The sequence below is a fragment of the Chaetura pelagica genome, unplaced genomic scaffold (assembly GCF_000747805.2).
Source record: "Chaetura pelagica isolate M959 unplaced genomic scaffold, ChaPel_1.0 scaffold230, whole genome shotgun sequence".
Taxonomy (NCBI): domain Eukaryota; kingdom Metazoa; phylum Chordata; class Aves; order Apodiformes; family Apodidae; genus Chaetura; species Chaetura pelagica.
The window spans coordinates 68,316-88,301 of record NW_009951955.1 but is presented as its reverse complement, the minus strand read 5'-3'; the positions used below and the strand labels follow the sequence as shown (position 1 = coordinate 88,301).

At 47.1% G+C, this 19,986-nt stretch overlaps 1 protein-coding gene across 1 annotated transcript in view; it reads right to left on the bottom strand.

The window, feature by feature from the left end:
* The window catches only part of LOC104390049 (S-adenosyl-L-methionine-dependent tRNA 4-demethylwyosine synthase-like), a gene marked incomplete at its 5' end in the record, with an annotated part of 97,905 nt that overhangs the window by 10,222 nt on the left and 67,697 nt on the right, over positions 1–19,986 (bottom strand). Inside the window, 2 exons of the mRNA XM_009999130.1 lie at positions 1,766–1,933; positions 13,492–13,602. Of these exons, the coding sequence (XP_009997432.1) occupies positions 1,766–1,933; positions 13,492–13,602 (279 nt within the window). The remainder of the gene's footprint in view (positions 1–1,765; positions 1,934–13,491; positions 13,603–19,986) is intronic.

Here is a 19,986-nt window from a genome sequence, read left to right as displayed (position 1 = left end):
CAGAGAACCACTTCTGGCCAGCAGGAAGAAAACAGGAGGGATGTGTGTGTGGGAAGAGACTTGGAAGACTAAGGGGAGATTTTTAAGACTTGAAGCACCCCAAAAATGCAACAGCTCCTCTCTATCACCTCTTGATTTCCCAAGAAAATGACACCAGACACACAAACTGCAGTTGCCCTTACTTAAAATCCTTTGTCTACATAAATCCCTGGCCTTGAGAGACTCCAGAGCCTAAGCCCTAAACTATTACTCATCACATAAGCAGGTGCCAATCAATGATTCTCCATAAATCAAGGAGCAGAGGCTGCAAGCAAGATGCAGGATTTCTGACATTTCCAGCCTTTTTCATGCAGGCTGGCATGTTTAAAATTAAACATGTTTAAAATTAATATCAGCACTGCTTGAGCACCTCAAAACTCAGACCTAGGAGAACACAGGGAAATAAATCTCATTTCCTAATCATTTTTATTACTGTCTTCCTGCAACTCCTTAACTTTTTAAAGATGCCTTTGATCTTGCAATTACTCACTACAGTTTGATTGTTCCCACAGCACAGGTTTTCTGCAAATAATACACACTGACAAATTTTATTCTCCACTGGAGCCTGAAATTCAGAATTAAACTTAATAGAAATAAATTTATTTTTTATTAGTTATTTTAGTACCAAGATAGATTATTTCCAAATGACACCCCCTCCTAATGGCTTTGGAAAGCAAAGCAGCTGTTGAATTCCTTTTGGGCCCGTATCAATCTATTCTTGTTACTAACAGTGTTAACTTAAATTATGCGTCAGTGAGGAAGGTGACAATCTGTTTCCTTTCTTTCCCTGGGCCCTCCCCACCTTAGAATGGAGAAGAGTATTTTGCATTCAAGGATTTGCTCAGGCACAGTTGCCAGTGGCAACAACCAAGCCTGAGACTGTAAATAAAGCGACTTGGAGGTGAGTTAGAACAAAAATAGTACAAGGTATCCCATTTTTCTCTGCTTCTTTACAGCTGTTCCATAAAACCACAAATTGAAAAACAAGCAGCAGTTTTGGAACTGCACAGAAGAGTTCAACAATAAGATTTGTGCTGGTTTGTTTGGTGGGGTTTTTGGCAGCTGTGGAAGGGCCCCAGGGGGGCTCCTGTAAGAAGCTGAGAAGCTCCCCCTGCTCCAAACCAGCCAAGGAGCCACTAGAAGGATAATAGTTGAAAAGAAAACATCCTATGTTAATATCCACATATCAACATTTTTTTTCCAAAATTATTTTTCCAAAGCAAGAAAAATACCTTCTCTTATCTCTGGAAGGAAGGAGGTCTACAGTTCTGGGAGCTTTCACAAAGATTCAGAAGAGATAAAACACCAGCCCAGCTTACTCTGGTGTAAATTCCTTAGCAAGCTGTCTGTCCCACTGAAAACCACAGTGAAAATACAGAAGGCAAAGCCAGCTCACCCACCTCAACAAGATTTGTTCTTACCTTTCTCAAAAGGCAAAGCCCATGTGATAAAGCACAGGAGATATCCCAACTGAGCTCCACCTGGAGCTGCTCTATGCCTCTTGCCTAGATTGCCATGGTGGAGCTGTGAGTTACAGCATGACTGGCTGCAACCTGCAGTGCCTTCAGTGACTATTCCACCACCCTCTGCAATACATGCTTGGGTTTCCACCCCCCCAAAAGCATCCAGGTAACCCTAGAGAGAAAATGTGTTGGAGCAAGGCAATTGGGCAACACTTCTGAGGAGAAGACACAGTGCCTGGTCTCACCCACTGGCACAGCCTCACCTTCTTGTGAGCTATCAGGAGGCAGTTGGAGTGCTCGTGCTCACAGGCAATCTCGTAGTCAGGGAGGAGGTCAGCCAGCTCCTGGACAAAGTGCACCACCTCCTCGTGCCAGGGGACGTTGGCCATGGTGAGGTTGCTGGCCAAGCTCTCGCCGCAGTACGTCACGCCCTGAGAAGAAACATGGAGCAGTCACCATCAGCTTCACCTTTCACAAGTCAAGCAGTGCTGGCACATCTGCCTCAGCAAACCCTGCAGAAGGTCTGGTTTGGCTCCCCTTCACATTGTATCTTATGGAAGGCAACACATTTGGAGATGGCATCAAAAGTCAGTATCTCCCTCAGGGACGCATCACCAAACCCCTGTGCCCAGGCCAGCCCACCAGTAGAACACAGGTTAGTCTTTATCCTGGAAGGTACCTTGAAAAACTTTCAAGGGGAGGATGTTCATCCTCCTGAAATAACAAGAGACCTTCAAGGTCATGTTGTTTTGAAACATGACTTGCCTGGAAGAAAATCTCACAACTAACCCATGCAACAAGTCAGTGTGACACTCCCAGAGATGACTGTCCCACGTGCCACAGAGGTGAGGACCTCTTCCCTTCCAAGCCAAGGCTGCCATTTCTGCCACCATCCTCTAGTATCCACACAAATCCTGTTCCACTTGTTCCATCCTCCATCCCCTCTCTGGCTTTGTCTGGGCTGCCCCTGCTTCCAGCTCTTCAATTTAATTATGAGAGAATTAAACCCACCTATTTTAGCTGTAGAAAATTGTAACTGCCCAGATCAAGACCATTTTGGCAATAGAGATGAAGAGAGAGCCCCTGCTCTCCAAATCCCATTTTCTGTCTTTCCCATGGTGCCCATGCAATGAACTTGGGGCTCTATGTACATGGACATTTGTTTTACTCAAAACCATCCAGTTTTATTCACCTGATTTTTTCAACCTTGAGATCTCAGGGTTCTTCCCAATTACTGGTCATTTTAGAGAAAAATTTAAATAGGCCCAGTTTGGATGTAAGAAACAGGCATTTTTAAAGCATTATGATCCACGTGCAGATGGGCTGGACAGAGTCCCACAGGCAGTGGTGCCCAGACCAAGCACTGGCAGAGATGTGGCTCATTAGGAGGAACGTGGAGATGCCAACACTGGCAGGGTAGCACCAGCTCAAGCCCAGAGAAACAGCAGGTTTCTTTTAAACACCTTTCTTTCCAAAGAAAAAGTGTGGGGGGAAAAATAGCTACAAGTGTGCAAATCATCCTTCTCTGCGTTCACAAAGTGATTCTTGAGAGCCCAAAGAGCAAAATCACTTCAAAAAATTTAACAGCAAAGTGGAGCAAAGCAGAGGATGTCTGTGAACCTTGAGGTCTCCTGAAGACAAGTGCTAATTTTAGGTTCAAACCAGAGGGATGGAATCAGACTTTAAAGGTGAGTTTGCTCTGTGCATTCCCTTCTCTAAGACCTTTGCTAAACCAGAAGCAACTCCATGGGGATGAAAGCATCTTCACTGGAGGCAACAACTGAGTTCCCCCAGAAAAAAGAGGGCTTTACTTCTGGCCCATCTGGCTCATCTGTTTTTTTTCTGCAGTAGCCAAACACCTAACAATCCTTAACAAAGCCAGCAAGTGCACACCTGGGAGGGACATGCTCTTACCCCACAGGGGCAGGTTGGGGGACAAAGCACAGGTGGCCACCCTGGACAGCATCATGGCACTGCCAAAATCTCATCTTCCTAACCCAGTCTGCTTCAGCTTCAATCTGTGCCTCTCCAGAGCAGCACTTCTCCTCCAGCTCCCAGTTAGGATGAGACTTACAAAGCTGTAGGAGAACATCAAGGCTAGAGGAAGGAACTGTTCTTTGCTGTCCATTCACTCCTCGGGGGGCAGAAGGACTCCAGTTGCTCAGCCATGAGCTCACAGTTTAGAGGAACCACAGCACAGACCACAACAGCTGGTTTACTCCTGCCCCTGCTGCCACCTCCAGCAAGGTTCCACCAAGACCCTCAATCCTTATGTGAAAGAACACGAAACCTCACGTGGCCAAGTGCTTCCAGAAACCAGTTGGAGAACTCTGGCCAACCTCCTCCATCCAGCTACAGAAACTCTAGTCACTAGTTTCCAAGATTCCTCTGCATTTCTCTGGCTTGGTGGCAGCAGCATGTTCTGCTCACTGAGTGCCTGCCAGGGAAGCTGATAGAATTTCAAACAAGATCTTGAGTGTGCTCCTCCTTGCTTTCTCCCCACAGACCTCACCTACAGGAGAAGGCAGCTACAGCCACTGCTGGGCACTCAGCACTTTGGACCTTTGTTAAAAAACCAGTAAGCAGAGACTGGGAGTACTTGGCCAAACTGCTCAATGAGCCCCTGGATTCAAGGCCCATGAGCTGGATACAAAAATAACACTGGCACAGGAAAGCCCGTGCAAACACCATCAGTAAACAGAGATTATTTTCCAGGGCTGAGTACACAAGCAAACACCCAAAAATATTAAGGTCTTTGCAAAAACACCCTCCAGCTCATCTCACTATTATTCCTTTCTTTTGCTTAAATTCATTCAATAAATACTGAGAAGTGTTTGGAAAAAAAAGTCCATCTCTGCCTGCATCTCCCACACATGCAGAGAGAGGGTGAAAATTCAGGCGTAAGCTGGTGCCCTAGAAACTCTTCCTGCTTGCTGAAGAGTAGAATTGACTTGATGACATTAAAAAGCAGCTTGTGCTGCTTTGGTCAAAGGCCACCAGAACAATCAAGGAATTTCTCTAATCCTCCCACTCCAGGAGGTGCTTTGTGTGACACTGAGAGCTGAAGCAATCACCCCAGAGGGGACGTTGGCAGGAGGTGGCAAGGGACTTTTTAAGAAGATTGATGTGTGCTGGTGGCAGCTCTGTCACCCCATGTCACCTGCCAGCTGAAAGGCCAGGGCCATCGCTCACACACCCAACACCCCAGCACCATCAGCCCTGGCACAAGGAAAGGTCATGCTGTGCTGGGGTGCTGTGTCTGCACAAAGCCAGGTCGTGGGGTGGGGAGCACCCAGTGCATGCTGGCTTGTGGGATGAGCACCATGAGCATCCTCAGGCAGGGCATGGAGAGAAGCAACCCACCACACATGGGTCTGCAGAGCTCTGTGGCTCACTAGTGTGAGTGGGCAGGAGAACCAGTCTTTGAGGAAACAGCTTTTCTGGTCACTTGCTGGAAGGACACTCAGTAGCTGCTATAGAAGTGGCACCATTCAGAAGACACCATCATATCACAGACTCGTATCCCAGACTGGTTTGGTTTGGAAGGGACCCTAAATATCCTCCAGTCCCAAACCCCTGCATGGGCAGGGACACCTCCCACCAGCCCAGGCTGCTCCAAGCCCCATCCAACCTGCCCTTCAACACTGCCAGGGATGGGGCAGCCACAGCTTCCCTGGGCAACCTGGGCCAGGCTCTCACCACCCTCACAGGAAAGAATTTCCTCCTCATGTCTAATCAGATTTCACAGTTTTAAGTCAGGACAAATACCAGGTCATTGCACCAGCTCCTGTCCCAACCACCCAATATAGCAAATGGACCAAAGCAGAGAGAGGCACATGGTCCTGTTGCCCTGTACAAAGCCAAGACACAAGCACTGCAGGTTTGGATGATGTACTTGTCACAGAGGCTGAGGTCCTCTGGGTTACTGCAATGCCCATGTAGAGCAGCCAGCTCCACACCTTGCATTCATCACTGCTCAGTTACTGCAGCCCTCAGCTTCCACACCCTGCTCCACCCAACTTCAGCCTCAGCATTTTGAGATCAGCTGCTCCTAGTTTGGGGATCTGATCACTTGAACCTCCTGAAGTACTGATTTCATCTTAGCCATGACCTCAATTTCACTACTGCCTTGATCCATCTTTAATTACTTTAGTAAAATCCCCATAAATGAGCTCAGCAGTCTGTGGCTTGCTGAGATGTATCTTTGCTTATTTATTTCTTTCCAGATAAAAGGCTCATCCAAGTGGGTTAACCTGTGGAACCACCACACAGCTCACAAACCCACTGGCACCCAAAAAACGACAACTCCCAAGAAAAACTTGGCTTTTTTTCCAGACAAAATCCCAGGTCCTCTGTACTTCTCCAAGAGATTTCATCACCCTTGCTCTTCAGCTGAGTTATTTTATTCCAGTCACAAAACCCCTTTGAGCACAGGTCTCTAAAGCAGAGCACACACAATTTTATGGATGATTGTTTTGTGTCCTCGTGTTTTTCCACAGTGAAAGATATTTCTGCTTCTTTGAATGGGCATTTGCATCCACAGTGCTGCTGGCACCTGGTCCCAGCTTATGCTGCACCCCCAAGACCTAATTCAGCTACATTGAAGTTGAACACGTCACATCCAGCAACAAACAGAGACAGATCCTTTGCAAACACTTAAAAATTAGAACAAGGTGAACTACAACAGGGCTCCAAAAGAAACAGACTCCTGCTAATTAGAAACTGTACAAGGTTTGGAAGCAATTACTTTCTTGCTGGTAAATTTATGAGGGAGCTCCTCTATTAATCTGCCCAAGCAAAGGACATTAGAGCTGTGCTCCATAACTCAAAAGCCAGTGTGGAAACAAGTTGACTGTGCACAACCACAGACAAGTCGGGGGAGTGTTAAGCAAGGAAGTACATTAATTTTTTTTAGCCCAGTTCTGAAAGTCTGAATAAGATTTTAAATGTTCTTATATTAGAGCAGCCAGCCACGCAAATAATAGGATCTATATCTCCTGAGCTCAGCTGTATAGATGCAGCTCCATATAGCAATATTTTCCCCTCATTCATTATACAGATTATAATTTGAGCAGCATGAAAAATGTCTGCCTACAGAGGGGGAAAATTCTGAGGAAGCTACGACATGACTCATTCCTTTAATAAACTTCAAAGATCTCTTTTACAAGCAAAGCAAGCACAGAGGCAAATGGAATAACTTAGTGCTGGGATGGCTGATTAATTCACAAGCACAAATCAATGAGCAGCAGCTCAGCAGCACAGAGAATGGAAGCACATCAGCTTTCAACTGCCCCAACTTCTTAAAACTTGAATTAATTACCAGGGCTGATACCACTTGAAAACTGTGAACAGTTGATTAGGGCGGTCCTGTTGTATTTTGCAGTAATAGATGAAGGCAGTTATTAAGACAGCAAGCTTTTCAAAAGGAAACCATTCTGCTGCACCCCCAAAGCTCTCACACCAGCTTCCCTGCAGCAGCAACATCAACGATGCCGCCTCTTCATTAGTCTTTAATAAGGGGGCTTTTAGCATCCTAATCATGCGACGCAGCTCTGGCCGAATACCTTGAAATGCAGGAGCCTTTTGAAAAGCATCTCTGCTGTTGGTGGTGCCTCCAGAGTGAAGGCAGAGCAAGGGCACCGGGTGAGCTCTGGATTTCCGCGTCGCCGTGGCAGAGCTGAGCGCGCACGAGCTGCAGTTCAGCAACGTCTCGTGCCAAGATGATGGTCCCTGCAGCAAGAAGCACGTTTCTCCCACTGCCACCTGGCTCCTCACCAGAGAGCTCAACAGCCAGCAACTTTTTTAACCCACCAGGCTAAGAGGGAAAGCTTACCAGGGAACTAAATATGACAGTACTTTTGTTTCTCAACTCGGAGACTCCAGGCTTCCTGACTTCATTGCTGAGCAAGAGTTTTCTTAACTCCTAGCCCACAAATTAGGAATTTGTTTAATTGAGGCTGGTGTGAATTACCAGAAGAACAAAGTGTCGGCCAAGCTGCTGAGTGACAGAGCCACTGTTTAAAAACTGGAGCAGCCCTGACCCAAGACAAATGTAAAAAGCCTCAAATGGCATGTTGATAGATTGCACTCTGCAATAAAAATGCTTATGAGCTGAGCATCAGCACTGTCCAAATTATATACACAAGCTCTCATGCACGTCTGGCTCCTTGCTGGAGTGGATTCAGGCTCATTGCTTGCTTTTAATAATCACTTTCAAGCTGATGTAATGAAGGACACCGGTTTGTTTGTGTCAGTTAAATCTGAGTGCAGGAATGGAAGTGGTTCAGTTCTGCAGCATAACCCCACTGTTTAACACCAGCTCTCCAGATGCACCACACGTATGGCTAGAGGCAGATCTGGCCACAGCAGCCCATAAATCTTCAGCAACTGCCTTGAAGTCAAAGGAACTCCTCCTGTGAAAGCTAAACTCCAAAAAGCTGGACACAGCCTTCCCTTCCAGCTCCTCAACATCCACCATGTAGATACTGAGAGAGAAATGGCCCCTATTAAATCACTCTCCAGCTGCTCCTTACACCCTGGTATAGAGCAACTGCATAGAGGGAGGAAGGGAAAGTATAAAGACATGGAACAAAAAAGGCAGGAGGTGAATTTCCAGCCAGAGACCTGCTTTGCTATGACCCACTCTTACCCTGTCTCACCTTCCCCAGCTGCAAAACGCAGCACTGAGCCCTAGTCCTTCTGCAAGCAGCCATGGGCACAAATGTAGTGGTACAGGCAGCCAAGCACCCTGGGCCATCAAGCACAGTCTCCATTTGCTCTTTATTTTCTACAGCTTCCCTTGGTCAAATCTCAAAGCCTCACCAGCCTAAGGCAATTTCTACACCTTGTGCTTCCCACTTACTTTGGATATTAACCTTTACTGAAGCAAAAAATAGATGAGAACAATCTGTTTCAGCTTGGACTTTCATGAGGCTCACATTTGCACTCAAGGCCAGTGCTGGACTGCAAAAATTTCAGAAACATATTTATATCAAACCACAGGTTGGACTAAAAATTTGACTTTTCAATGAAACTGTGTGGAAGAGTCACTTACATTCAACATTTATTTGTTCACCTGCGTTTGCAATGGAACTTTTTATAGAGCCTTACTATGTACTCACAGCATGACAACAGAGACACTGATGTCAAGCTGAACTACTCAGACATATCCATGAGTAACTTGTAACCTTTAGCTGGATCAACACAAACAGCAAGATGGGTCCCTGCCTCTGTCACCAGCAGATGCTAAGAAGGGGCAGCTTCCAGCAAAGGCTGCTCAGGACCCACCTGGAACAGCTTTCCATGGCAGTCCAGGACAGCTGAGATACACAGAATTACAGACTGGTTTGGATGGGGAAGGACCTTCAAGACCATCCAGTCCCAACCCCTGCATGGGCAGGGACACCTCCCAGCAGCCCAGGCTGCTCCAAGCCCCATCCAACCTGCCCTTCAACACTGCCAGGGATGGGGCAGCCACAGCTTCCCTGGGCAACCTGTTTCCAGCAGATCCAGACCCTTTGGGTGCCCAACTGCCCGACAGCTCCAGCACTACTACTGCTACTGCCTGCCCAGCCACCCTGGACCATCCACATCTCATTTCTTGGCCTCGAGCCCATGGCTGGCAGTTGAGAGGACATGAACTGCTCAGTGTGGTTTTCTTTTTCAGGCATAGAAATTATACATTGTGTGGATTTATTTTAGAGTAGGCACTAGGACAAGAGATTTTTAACTTCACCTTCTCTTCATCTAAATGCAGCCTGGAACAGCAGCAAGTCTCTGAATAGCTTTCTGATGGGAGGGGGCAATCGGCTCTTGCTGCATGCAATTATAAACTCATTAAAGCAGAACTCATTTTCCTCATTATTTTAAGCATTTAAATAATCTTCACTGTTTAATATGACAAGACTGAGCAGGTTGGGACAGACACTTCCCTCTGGTCCTTCCTTCCAGACGTTTATTTGGTCATTGTCATTCTGTAGCAGAGCCTCAGTCACCAAGAGCAGGAGCTGCAGTCCCAGAACAACCATCCTCAGCCCCACCAGACACCAAGCCCTTCCACCAACCAGCTAAGAGCCAGGGTGCTGTGCTGGAGCTGCAGAATATTCCTCAGGGATAAATTCTTTCAAGCAGCTGAAAACTAATTTCACAGAGGCTTGAGGAAACTCAGTGCAGTGCCACGACCCTGCTCTGCCCAAGTCCTGCCCTCAGACAGCTCCGTGGTATCAAGGGGCCTCAAACAAAGGACAAGCCAGGCAGGGTTTTTTTCCCCCTTAAATTTGAACTAATGGAGAGAAGCAGCAAACTCTGCTCAAGCAGGAGGCATCCTGCTAGGGGAAGCTTCACTCCAGCTAACACAGATCCCTTCCCTTGGGCTGTCATTTCACCTGCAGCTCTGACCAGAGCAAACAGATCTCCCCCACCACTGCCAGAGCAGTTCCAAAATCAAAAGCCAGGGCTGCAAGGTTGGGCACCTGACCTGCACCCCTGCATGCACACAACCTCAAAGTTACAGACAGTGTCATAGGATCATTCTGGTTGGAAAAGACCTACAAGATCATCGAGTCCAACCATTACCCCAACTCTGCTGCATCCTCCACTAAACCCTGTCCCCTGGCACCACATCTGTCTTTTAGGTGTCTCCAGGGATGGTGGCTCAACCACCTCCTCAGCCTGGATCACCAAGTCCAACTCCTGCCCCAGAACAGGACTAGCCCAAAGTTGACACTGTGTCCCTGAGGGTGCTGTCCAAGTGTTTCTTGCATATTGTCAGGCTCAGTGCCATTCCTGCTTCCCTGGGGAGTCCATTCCAGTGCTCCAACTGCTCTGGGTGAAGAATCTCTTCCTAATGCCCAACCTAAACCTCCCCCTGCACATCTTCCCACTGTTCCCTCGGGTCCTGTCGTTGGTCACCAGAGAGAAGAGGTCAGTGCCTCCTCCTCTTCCTTCCCTACTGAGGAAGCAGAAGCTGCCATGAGGTCTCCCCTCAATCTCCTCTTCTCCAGTGCAGAGTAGATGTGTGGGCACAGCCATAGTTCAAGGTGGAAGTGGGTCTAGCCTGGGTCTTTGCAGCACACCCCACTCCCACACCTGAATGGGCTCCTTAGAACCCATCTACATTTCATAAGAAAAATCCTTTTGCCCTTTTGGTTTCAGAAGAAATATAAATAGCAACATAGTGGAGGTCAACACCAGCCTCTGGTTCTTGAAACAATGAGAGGGTGACCTTTCAAAAAGATGAGTTAGAGTCCTCAGGGTTGGAAGGAACCTCTGAAGATTACCTAGTCCAACCCCCAGCTGCAGCAGGATCACCTTCTAGATCTTAAGTATCACAATCAACCTTGTACAACTGTGACAGTGACACTGTGACATTAAAACAGACCAGGACAATGAATAAAATTGATGTTCATTAATAACCACATGACTGATTCTTCCTTAACTTGGGTTTTACACAAGGGTAATCAAGACTAATTTCTATTGGTTTAAATGAGAGAATAGGGTCCCACAGAGTTACACTCCTGTAAGATACTCATGTAAATGAGAATAAGTATTAAGCCCTGCAAGAATCTAAATCTCTATCCACTCCACCCCGTGAGCCTCTCCAGAGCAACAGGGGATTAGCTACATTCATTTTAAATGAACGTCATTTATCTCAAGTATTTAACCAGGAAATCCCACTGAGATGAACCTCATTTTCTGAGAGATGCTTTGCAGTATCTTGTAATATTTTTTTTGTTTATTTGCTTGGAGCAGGACCTAGTCTTTGCCTTTTTAACCTATCATGCTAGGGTTTTGAAAAAGCCCAATCCAAAAGCCCAATCCACATACCAAATAGATTTTTCAGTATCCTTCATTCTCAAAGGAACACAGAAATTACTCTTAATAAAAAAAATAAAAATATTTTGAGGAAAACTCCCAGGTCACAAATGCTGTGTGAACAGCAGAACTACTGGGGCTGGACTGAAGGCCAGTTGCACACTGGCAGGAGCTTCTGTCCAAGTGCAGAACAGTACATGGAATGCATGAAAGGGATCACCAACAGCAGTCAGGAAGACTGGAAGACCCTTCAGCCCTACCCATCCTCCCTTGGCTCTGAATTTAACTCCCCAGGTGAGGTACTGTTGTATTAAGCATCCTTTTGAGTGCTGGGGGATGTATCTGTGTGATCACTCTGCTTACACACACCTTGCCTGCACAATCACCCACTGCCAGGCTTTGGGGGGGTGGGTATGATGCAGCCCCTCTGCTGCTGTTCTGCTTTGCTGAGGAGAACTGCTCACCTCTTATTCCAGAGCAGTCGAACACAGGAGGGACAGAGCCCTGGCTCTTTGCTTCATCCCATGGTTGCACAGGCAGAAGTGACAAAGTCCCTTGAGCCCTCCTTGACCTCAGTTTGCAGCTCAGGTGCCTCCAAGGCCACTGCAGTGACCCCCACTCTGCCTCATACTTTTGCAAACAGGGTGAAGTGCTCCATAGATGTATCTTCCTCAGAGCCCTGGAAAAGCCCTTTGAAGCACTCTGAGCACACAGAAGACACTTTGATGGAAGCAGTGTGGCAGGAGTCTGTCCTAGCTGGAAGAGCCTCAGGAGTAACATCTCCAATCACCTTGGGAATAACTCTACCATCACCTTGTCTCACTTCCCCTGCCACTCTAAGGTCTGATTTTGCCATGGAAGAACCACTGGAACAGCTGAGCTCCACACTGCTGGGAAACCAGGACTATGAGGCTGAATCCTTCCCCAGGCAAAGGGGACAGCAGCCCTGGGTCTTGGAGGAGGTAGATGTTTGTCCTGGAGAGCACTCAGGGAATCTACACCCAGAAACATGGATTAACTTACATCTAGATTTCTTTTACTAATTAAAGTGGCTACACAGGATGGAGCAGAGCTGCCTCAATACCCCACTGTGCTGGTGTGCACACCCACCTCTGCCCTCCTCACACACTGGAAGAAAGGATTTGTGCTACCAGGCTGCAGCAAGGGAGTCAGGAGATGCAAGGTGGGAAGGGCCCCACAGGACCACTCCTTCTGCTGGGTTTTACCTCAGGAATACAAACCAGTCTGATACACATTGTAAAACTGAGGCTTTTTTCCCCAGACCATGCACAAAATCTTATTCTGTATTAAGTTATCAACTTCAGCAGCACTTGAGGAGACCACTCGCTGCTGATAATATAACCTTGGGGTTTTGTTTCCTAAGAAAATTGCAGCAAACTCCAGGTTTTGCCTTTCGAAGCAACATTAAATAAAGATTTTCAAAGAGGGAAGAGAGAAAGAAAAAAAAGAGAAGAGAAAGTCCAGAAGTATCAGAGCTGCAAAACTACAGACCTGAGGTAAATATGCTGGTCTGGAGGGGAGCTGAAGGATGGACATGCCAGGGATTCCTTACAGAAGGCTTCATAATGTGCCTTTTTTACCTCCTCTACATACTAAATTGATAACATTCCAACACAAAGCACCTCCTGCCCTGCTGTACCTCACATGCTCCTGATAGCAGCTCTTCTAGCCCCACAGGATAATATTTTCCCCCTTTTTGCACAGCCTGACAAGTACCACATCAGGAAGTCAAACGTGATCACTTTCTTCACCCACAGAATTTGAGACCAGGATGGGAAGGATCCCACCACAAACCACTCCCTTGCCCTAGAATATTTTGTTTCAAATGCTGGTTGACATAAAAGAAGGAACATTTATTTATCAGTCTTTGCTTTCCTAAGTACAAAAAATACCAGAGGGTTAGAATTCTGTTGAGCAGCAGTGGATGTTGGCTGGTACAAAGCTTGTCTTGCATAACACTGAAGACTACTCCCAACACAGAGATCAGAAACCTGGCTGCCCAACTTGAAAAGCAAGAGATGTTATGGATCACTGAGATCTCTGGTGGTATTGAATTTACTTGTATAAGTTTAGACAGGGGGTGGTGGGGGAATAGGGAAGAAGAAAGTAAAATAGTGATGGAAAAAAAAGAAGGTAATAGCTCTGTACAGCTCACCTTGACCTCGATGAAGTCTGGTTTTCCCAGGGCTACCAGGTCAGCGTAGGCTTTGAGTTCATCCACGTTCCAAGCTTTCACCAGTGTCAGCCTATAAACAGTGCGTTGTTGCTGAAAGAAAGGAGAAATCACATTAGAACACACTCTGACACAGGGAGGATGGTCCAGCCTTCCAAACAGCTTCAAACAGGGGAAGAAAACCCACTTCATTAATTTATTCCAGGAACCCAGGGGCTAAAGCAAACGGGACTCAAACCAGGAGTCACCTCACTTGTTCTTTCAAGAAAGCTGCTCAGAGCATCTGTGAGCTGAGCCACTTTTTGCCACACAAAAACTCACCTTCCCTCTATGTATCCCAGGCCCTTTTTTTTTACAGGAGATTGAACTTAATGGGAAAATAACCAGCAAGTTTCTCTCTTTCATTTGCTTCCCTAGGCATAAACTCTCACCGTTAGCTGCTAGACAGGTATCATCTCCTCCAGCTGGATCAGCAGGCGATGATGTGGTCACATCTGGTGACTTTTGGACAAGAGGCAGCAGAACTGACCCTTGTCTGCCCCTGTCCACAAACTCTTCCAGCACATGAGGTCCAACATTGCAGAGAAAAGGCTCTCCTGTCATCAGTTACACACAACATTTCCTTGGAGGCACAAACTGACAATTACAGTCACAACCAGGAGCTGGATTTCACCAGGGAGGGAAGTGATGGGAGCAGGGGGAATGGTTTTAAACTGAAAGAGGGGAGATTTAGGTTAGACATCAAGAAGAAATTCTGCACCATGAGGGTCATAAGGCACTGGAACAGGTTGCCCAGGGTGGTTGCTGATGCTCCCTCCCTGGAGGTGTTCAAGGCCAGGTTGGATGAGGTTTTGTGAAGCCTGGGCTGGTGGGAGCTGTTCCTGCTTGTAACAGGGGGGTTGGAACCTGATGATGTTTGAGATCCCTTCCAACCTTCACCATTCTGTGATTCTAACCAGGAAACATTGCAAATGCCCTGCTATGACTGTGCCAATGAGAAGTGCAGTGCAAACCATAAGGAGCAGGCACAGCAGCAGCACTAACGACCACAAGAGCAGCCTCCAGCCCTCATTTCCCCTCCAGAGCAGGATTCCTGCCAGGCACTATCCCTGCATGGACCTGTCACAGCTCCTCAGCACAGAGAGACCTGGCTTGTTTCTGTGCCCAGTGGCAGCCAGCACTCTGAGAACTTCTTTCCTTGGAGTTATTCTGATTCTCCCTCCAAGGGCTGCTCACCAAAGAAGTTACTGGTGACAAATGAACTTCTGTTATCAGGACAAGCACTTGGCCTGGGAACAAGTCCAGTCTCACTGCTTACATCTGCTTGTTCTCATCTCCTTCTCTTCATCTCCCACTAATGTATCATTGCACTTATCTCTGGACTTTATTTCCAGAGCTATCTTCCAGCAAAACTGTTTTTTGAATTCACTTGTTTTCCTTCCTTGGCACATGCTAGACTGTAAAACAGGACAAAAGCACCAGTTTAGGCAGAGTGAGAGCACCCTAATAACTCCACAGCAACCCAAGGATCCTTGGCTGGGGCCAGGCTGGATCCCAGGACTGGAATCCAAGTCTCCAACTCCATAAAGTCCAGGCTTAGACACAGGCTGAATTAAGAGATTCTCCCTAACCCATGACATGCCCGTGGCACAAGGTGACCTGCACCTCAGTGCCCTGTGTGGGCAACATGCCCACTGTTCCATTGATTGCATTTTTCAACCCAGGAGAAGCTACTGAAGAGATCTGCTGCTGAAACCAACCTCTCATCTTAAACCTCAGACCAGTTAACTCTGTGATACCTCTGCCAGCACCCAAGGGCCAGGAGCAAAACAGGGATGGATCCCAGGATCCTGAGTCCCAGCCCAAGGTTATGAAAAGGCTTTATTAAAAAGCCCACGTTATCACCCCTCCCGAGATAAACCCAATACCAACCCCCAGTCTAGCCACATCCTGCTCCTTCCGAGTGTCTGACCTACACACCACAGAAGTCAATTTTCCCTTCTGTACATAAAACTTTATTGACCTAAAACACATTTCTATGTTTTCCACAGGATAAAACCCCAAATCCAACATTTTCTACACCAGTTCGTTATGGAAACATTCCAGATTATTTGCTAACAAACAAGTAGAGGACAAAGAAATTAAAAAGCAGCATCTTCTTCCTAGCATCTGAACCTGCCCTGGAACCCAAAGCACCAGGTAAACCAGGAAATTCCCTGGAGTATAAACCCAAGTGAGGATTTGATACCTACAAGGAGTCAGTGTCTTCATAGAATAATGAAAGGTAGATCTTCTTTTTTTTTTTTTTTTTTTTTAAAAAAAAGGCTGTGGAGAATAACTTTAATAATAATTCTCACCATAATTCTTTAAAGGTCAAATATTACAAGAACTAAAATAGCTGACCTCTACTTCCATTGCAGCATGTGAGCACATGTTTAAGAATAAGAATCAAATGGATTGGCAAAAGAAAGGTTTGGGCCAAGAGCCCATAGGTATGAAATCAACAGTTAATTACTAAAGAGAAAAACAATGAAGGAATTAATAAAAAAAAATAAATGCCTTCTTTGCCCTACAACAGAGAAAGAAGGAACCAGAGGGAAAATATCTAACAAGAGCAAAAACTCCAATACACACATGCCTGCCAATTGTTTGAAGTGATTAGATACCCAATTAATGGAGAAATGTCTCCCCAAAGGTCAGCTCACAGCAGTAAACAAATGCAGGCAGCTTCACAGCACCAGTAAATAAAACCACTATTTCAATATCAGCCCCAACCAGCAGCTGCTGCTCCAGACCCAGTCCTCAGACTGGGAGGTCAGGTCCTCAGTGCAGGGGACTGGGGAGTCCACCATGAAGTGAAGCCTTCAGGGTTGGTTTTTTTTTGTGGCATGTTTTTGTACTAAAATGAAGAGCAAATTTCTGGATGTCTCTGTTGTGCACAGAACAAGCAGCTTGTCAATGAGCACATAGGGAGCTGGATGGTGCATCCTGGTAAATCCGGCACCACTGCTGGTGAACACTCTGCAGCAGCAGGGGGTATGAAAAAAAGGAAGAAAAGACAAAATCTCAACCTTAAGACAGAGAAACAAAACACAGGAAAAACATTTGTGAGATGAAAGTCTCCAAAAATCCACTTGATTTTCAGACAGCAAATATTTGCTATTTGGGGGGGTGACACACAGACAGTGTGTGGACCAGGCAGAAACTGGTCTCGAGGGGTGGAATTAAGGGTAATTAATAATAACACATGCATGGAAAGCTCCTATTGACTACTGAAAATACTGATGCTGAGCCCAAGTGTGAAGTGGAGCCACTAGAGCTTTGCACAGCACCTCTGCTGAGCAGCCAGGGCAAGACCTTCAGGTAACTGAAGTGCTGGCGGGTCAGGAGGGCACTTGCCAGCCTGGAGGACACGTGTGACAAGTGTCACAGCAGCACCACATTGCTTGGAGCAAGCTTAGAAAATGCCAGCCAGTTCCTCTATGAGATGTCCAAAAGGACAGAAAACATTTTCTAGAGCCTGAAAGAAACACTTGCAGCAATAAAAGAGCATCTTTTTTGGCAGAAGGAATTGAAGCCAAATGGTTGGAAGGAGATGAGTCCAGGAGCCCCATTCCAAAATACCATGCTGTGATTGGGGGGTGGGGGGCACACTGGTTCACCCCTCCATCTCTGCTGGCTGAACAATGTGCCAAATGCACACACACCTCCTAGGAGACCACGCAGCAGGGGCTGCCCACAGCTCATGTTTCTTGCCAAAATACAGTGGAGGCAGGAGTTTAAAGAAAAAAAAAAAAAGTCTAGTCTACTAAAAATTGATAAAATCAAATTGCAAAGACTAACATAAATAGTTGATATAGAGGAAACAAGTCCATGCTTTATTCTTCTTCATCAATCCTCAACAGTGCAATTAGGGCCATGACCAGGACTTGTCATGGTGTCCAGTTCTGGAGCTCCCAACACAAGAAGGACATGGAGCTCCTGTAGAGAGTCCAGAGGAGGCCACAGAGATGATCCAAGGGCTGGAGCAGCTCTGCTCTGGAGCCAGGCTGGGAGAGTTGGGCTGTTCAGCCTGAAGAAGAGAAGGCTCCAGGGAGACCTTAGAGCAGCTTCCAGTGCCTGAAGGGGCTCCAGGAAAGCTGGGGAGGGGCTTGGGACAAGGGCAGGGAGGGATGGGACAAGGGAGATGTGTTTCAAGCTGAAAGAGGAGATTCAGATGAGATCTTAAGGAGAAATTCTTCGCTGTGAGGCTGCTGAGACCCTGACCCAGGTTGCCCAGAGAAGCTGTGGCTGCCCCATCCCTGGCAGTGTTGAAGGGCAGGTTGGATGGGGCTTGGAGCAACCTGGGCTGGTGGGAGGTGTCCCTGCCCATGCAGGGGGGTTGGATCTGGATGATCTTTATGGTCCCTTCCAAACCATTCTGTGATTCTATGATTCCTCCTTCTCCTGGGACAACTCTCCAGGAGGCAGCACAGAGGAAGGTTTCTTATTTGCTCTTACACATGTAGCTCAACCCTCTGCTGAGGCAGAAGGTTGGGGTCCCCTGGGGTTCATGAACACAGGGCTGACCCTACGGAGCCCTGCTCCCTCCTGGGCTGATGGAAACAGCCTCCAGCACTTGTCAACTTCTTTTATCCATGCCTGATTGTTTCCTAAATGGTCCCTGCAACTGCCAGAGCAGGTAAGACAGGTTCAAGGAAGGCCACAAAAGAATGGAAGAGCTGCCCTGCTTACCAGTGGCTGCCACCAATGTGAAGGGAGGGTGTGACACCAACGCCAGTATGAAGGCACATGGCCACCACCAGCTGCTTCTGGCTTGGTGCAAGGGGACACACAGCCAGGCAGATGTGACCAAACCCAGATGGACCAGGACAAATTTTGCACTAATACAAACATTTCCAAAAAAATCTTATGTTGGCAGAGGACACCCATGTGCAGTGACCAACACCAAGCAGCCTGCCAGCCCCTCCTCATCCTCCTTCCTCTGCTGCCCAGTCACTTGTCATCTTGCAAGCCAGGGTGAGAGGGACACCCTCTGCCCAGCACCTTCGTGCCTGCAGCTGCTCAGACCATCTCACTTCCTCCCTCTAATCTAAAAAATGGTTTTTAGGGGCTAATCCCTAATCTCTCTCTGCACTTTTGTTCTTAGAACAAACTGGAGTTCTTTCTCCTACGCTGGAATGGGGCTGAGACACACAAACACTTTTTCTGCCAAAAAGAAGTACTTCTTTATTCATTTTACACTCCTTCTGCACAGGGACTAAACATAAATGCCACCAAGAAATGGTTTGAAGCTCAGCCTGACAGACTGAACACAGGAGGAATGCTGTCAGCACCAGGGAAATGTGGTACTGCAAGATCAGATTTGTGGAGGGTGAAACATTTTCAGTTTATTTCTACCAGAACATTTTCTAACGTACATTAAGCACAACACTTGAACAAGTGTTTCTTCTGACAGCAATGAAGGTCTGCAGGAAGGGAGGGGTTTGTTCCCCCATTTGAATATAATTTTAAATAACCTCTAATAAACATCCTAGGTTGTTTTACACACAATCGTTTTGGTTGGAAAAGACCTTTAAGATCATCAAGTTCAACAATGAACCCAACTCTACCAGGTCCCTCAGCACCACATCTACACAGCTTTGAAATCCCTCAAAGGATTGTGATTCAACCACCACACTGGGCAGCCTGTGCCAGCGTTTAATTTCCCCTTCAGTGAAGAAATTTCTTCTAATATCCAATCTAAACCTCCCCTGGCACAACTTGAGGCCATTTTCTCTTGTCCCATCCCTTGTTCCTGGGGAGCAGAGCCCGACCCCCCTGGCTCCAACCTCCTCTCAGCAGCTGCAGAGCCAGCAGGTCTCCCCTCAGCTCCTTGTCTCCAGGCTGGACACCCCCAGCTCCCTCAGCTGCTCCTGCTCACACTTGTGCTCCAGCCCCTTCCCCAGCTCCCCTGCCCTTCCCTGGACACGCTCCAGCCCCTCAAGGCCCTTCTTGTTGTGAGGGGCCCAGAACTGACCCCAGAATTCAAGGTGCAGCCTCAGCCAGGGGGACAATCCCTGCTCTGGTCCTGCTGGCCACACCAGTGCTGATACAGGTTAGGAAGCTGCTGGCCTTCCTGGCCACCTGAACACCCCTAATTCCCTCAGATGCTTCTCATCAGACACTTCCCCAGCTCCATTGCCCTTTCTCTGGACACACCCCAGCCCTTGAATGTCGTTCTTTTAGAAGTCTAACTTTGAAGTTCAATTCATAAACCAAACTGCTACAAGCACATAAAAAACCCATTTCCCCCCTCAGGGCAGCACTAACTGACAGGTACTAACTGCAGCCCATGTGCATTATCCATCACTTTGGGAACTGCACTACCACAAAAACCGCATTCACTAATCACAACCCGTGGTGAAAGAAGCAGGGAAAGAAACTAAACTACTGCCACAGGGATACAGAAAAAAAAAAAAGCAGAAAACCCAGAAA